This window comes from Halyomorpha halys, unplaced genomic scaffold (assembly GCF_000696795.3).
Source record: "Halyomorpha halys isolate HHAL.00 unplaced genomic scaffold, Hhal_1.1 Scaffold89.1, whole genome shotgun sequence".
NCBI classification, from domain to species: Eukaryota; Metazoa; Arthropoda; class Insecta; order Hemiptera; family Pentatomidae; genus Halyomorpha; species Halyomorpha halys.
The window spans coordinates 1001858-1006002 of record NW_027111267.1 but is presented as its reverse complement, the minus strand read 5'-3'; the positions used below and the strand labels follow the sequence as shown (position 1 = coordinate 1006002).

General features: G+C 30.5%; 1 protein-coding gene across 1 annotated transcript in view; it reads left to right on the top strand.

Annotated features, from left to right (window-relative positions):
• LOC106677165 (uncharacterized) overlaps positions 1–4145 on the top strand; it is a gene marked incomplete at its 5' end in the record, with an annotated part of 298497 nt that overhangs the window by 40872 nt on the left and 253480 nt on the right. Inside the window, 1 exon segment of the mRNA XM_067049284.1 lies at positions 4043–4128. Within this exon segment, the coding sequence (XP_066905385.1) occupies positions 4043–4128 (86 nt within the window).

Genomic DNA, 4145 nt, shown 5'->3' with positions numbered 1-4145 from the left:
TAATGTTTGAAGTACCACCGATGGGTGGTTCCTTCCCAAGATTTTCAAGTGTATATGAAACATACTACATATTTATCTATTGTATTATTTTGTACAGTTGTAAATTACATTAAATAAATAATTTTAAAAAAAATTAATTATGTTGGTTTTAATTATAGATTGAATAAAGGAGGAAAATAAATTAAGATTATTAAGAAATTGCACTAACATAATGACTCATTTCATATCATTCCGATTTTATTATTTCAGAAATTCTAAGTGTGATTAGTGGACTTTTGCTGTTTACTACGTTTATCTTTACAGCTTCTTTATAAGCCGTTATCAATTCCCTGTATCGTTGATAATTTTTACTATCATTCCAATTGATAGCAGAGTGTTTAATATGCCATCAAATATTTCCATGGAAACACAAGATTATCAGAAATTGTTTTTTTTATTAATTTAAACTTGGACACTCGGAAGCCCAAACTGCAAAAAACTTCATTATTGAAAATAAAAAACATAATTGGACTTAAAATGGACGGCATTTTTTTTTTCAGAAGTTTACTTAATATATGTTATAAAGCTTAAGTGGTTTAAAGAGAAGATTTTAAGTTACTTTTAATAAAATATATTTTATAAATGCTCTAAATATAAACTTCAGAAATATATTTATGTAAAGGAACTTTTGATGATGGTGTTAGGAACAGAATGATTTAGTAATGAAGGCTGGAACAAAGGGCCTGTTAGGGAAACTTGATCAATTATCCAATTACCTTCGCCAACCTCAAGAAATTATTGAGGTTCTTGTCTTGGATCTGTTCCCTCTCTGTTAGCTTTCAATTTTTTTTTCTATCTTTACTACAAGCCTTGGTTGACGAACATGGAATATTACTGAAAACGTTTGTTGTTAGTAAAAAATTAAGAGAACATTGTGTTTAATCATAGTTGCAGATATAATAATAACAATATTCTATATCTATTCTGGGACTAGTTCCTTAAGAATAATATTACAACAAATGAAAATGGGGTGTGAAGGTAGCAGCTTGGTAACGCGCCTGTCTGTCAACCCAAAGGTTTCGAGTTCGAATCCCCGGTCCTACCCGGGATTTTTTTCAAGCATATAATTATACAATACTCACTCAAAACCACCCTCCGGGGATTTGTGAGGCCCGTTTGCCAATGGGTGGCACTCACAGAAATAGGCGTTAAAGTGACGAACCCACCCTATGAAAACCACGTCATGAGAAGCGCGATGTATTTCCTAAGTACATCGCGCAAGGCCTATAATAATAAATGAAAATGAGCTTTAGAGTAAAATATAGTAACTATAGAAATAAAAATAATAAAATGATAAATCATCATAACGAATTGTCAAATTGTAATTATTTATTGGGTCGTTTTATATAAAATATAAATTTCACAGGTTACCTGGTAAAATACTGAAAAATTCAGGGTTTCAAGTCAGAAAATGCGTTTTTGACCTGATAATCATTTTTTTTATAAATAATTTATTTATTGTTATTTACAACTGTATAAAATATATACAAGTAAATTTGCTATAGGTGACATAGTGACTTGATACAAACATGTGAAGAATCTACCCATTGATAGAACTCCAATAACACTTCTAGAGGAGAAGATCTCGAGGCCATCTTCTTTTTAGACGCCTAGAAGAATTATTAGGTAATGAAGGATAAGCACCTCAGAAACAAATGGATTTGGGAGTTTGGAAAGTTCATCATGGAAGGAATTGTATTTGGTTCTGGCCAAATCGACAACATATGGGACATTGAGGTCCTGATGGATGGCTTGATTCGTGACAAAGTAAGGAGCATTAAGGATTTTACGAAGGATTTTGGACTGTAAGGATTCGATTTGGGAGGAATTTGATGGTTTAGTTGAGTCCCAAAGCTTAATTCCATATGTCAAGATAGGCCTTATAATAGTCATGTAAATCAGTCTTTTGTAATCGATTGGCAGTTTAAACCGGTTGTCTAGTAAATGTTGTAATAGTCGGAATCGACGAGCAGTTTCCTGTCTTTTCAGTCTTGTATGAGGATTCCATATTAGTCGTTTGTCGAGATCTAGTCCTAAGTAACAGATCTGTTCAACAGGTATAAGTGGGGTCTTATTAAAGGATACTGCGGGGCAAGAGTTCGTGGGATTACGACGAAGGGTAAATGTGATTTGGTGGGTTTTATTTTAATCCTCCAGTTTTGGCACCATTCTTCAAGGATGGTGATGTGGAATGGAGGATTTGATAATCATTTTAAAAAATGTTATCTTTTAGGAAGTGTCCAAATATCCGAATAGATGGAGTAGTCTGTCGAAAACAAGCCTGCCGAATTAGGTGGGTGTTGAAGGATTTCGTAGCACAGCTTGTTAAGTTTCTTCACAGTCAATCGTAAAACATGAAGTCTGGCGTTGTCATGTAAGAGTACAGGTTCTGATTAATCAACGCAAGTTGTTTGACTAATTTTTGATGCATTATGTCAACATCACTACAATATGAAGTGGTTGTGATGGTTTTACCATTGAGTAAGTAGGAGAAATTAATTATTCATGCCAATACACTACACAGATATCAATAATTTTTTTAATGCAAAATTCATGCATTACTACTTTTCAATCACACGTGATTATCCGTGATAAAAGGCTCTTTTTCCCTTTGTAAGCAGTGAAGGGTATCTTAAAAAAAAAAAAAAAAAAAAAAAAAAAAAAAAGTTAAATAAATATCAAATTAATTATATTTTGTATTAAATAAAAAATAAATAAATAAAAATGAAACGAATAAAATTAAACCAGCTATCATATCATAAATTAGAAGGTAACTAACTTATAATTATATAAAGTGAAAAAGAAAAAACCAAAACTAAGCTAAAAAGATTGCCAGAAAGTTGATTATATCTTTTTTTTAGCCCTGATGAAGTTCTGAAAAGTTTAGCGAAACGTTTATTTATAATTAAAAAAAAGTTTATTTACTATTCCAGTTATTTTGATCGCATCAGAACCATCTTCTTTTTATCAAGTGAAAAAAAAGATTAAAACGAAAGAATAATTAATGCTTATATACAAGTGAAATAAACATTAGAAACATTGAATATATATAAAAAAAAAAGACAACAAAAAATAAATCCGCATACAGGTCATAAATCATAAGGTATCTTCTAATGATAATTAAATAAAAAAATAAAATAATGATGTTAAACTAAAAGATCAAACAATAATTCATTTAAATTTTAGAGATTCTAAATGAATATTATAAACATCTAATTATGTTTCATGTTAAATTTAAAAATAAATATAAATTCATCTATTTATTTATTTAAATTTTTTTCTCGAAAAACGAAACATATAATTACTAAAATAAGGTAAAGGTTAATCTCTAATTTCGATGAGTCCATTATTCATTAGTATTACTAATAAGTCCAAGGATCTAGGTTCGAATCCGGCTGGGCATAAAACTGTTCTATTACGCGAGAGTCAACCCTGTGGAATATGACCATGGTCCTGAAGCCCTCCCACCCAGCCTCATAAATTAAGTGGGTAAAAATGTGGCGGTCTAGCGTGATTCTGACCAAATCACCTCCTTGCATAACCGTTGGTCTAGTAACATTACTCCTTGTAAAGTACAGATTAAAAACAAAATTACTAATAAGTGTCGTCATATATTCTATATTATTTTTATTATTTAACTACCTTTCCAGTAGTTGCATACATACATCCATATTAAAATACATTATCATAAATTAATAGTTTTATAATCTAGGCTACGTGGATATTTTATTTTCACTATCCAAGTGGTCCCTTACCCCTGTCCTAAACCCCTTTAAATCCTCCTCTCTGCTACTCCTGTTATGCAATTGTCCTGGATCTTTGCTTATTTTTTAAAATGATTATTAATTTAATTTTTTTAACTATTGTAAATTGGTGAATATTTTAACAGCAATTTGTTTATTATATCTGCATGATTAATATTTTTTGTGATGTGAGATAATAGATTTTTTATTATCACATTTCTAATACAACTAAGTTGCTCTATGATATTATTCCTTTCCAGATTCTGAATGTCAAAGGCACTATAATGAGTCTGTTCATGAATCCGAATGTTTCCTTCCGCCTATTGGTAGTCCTCTCGACTTACAGGTAAATGAATTAATAAA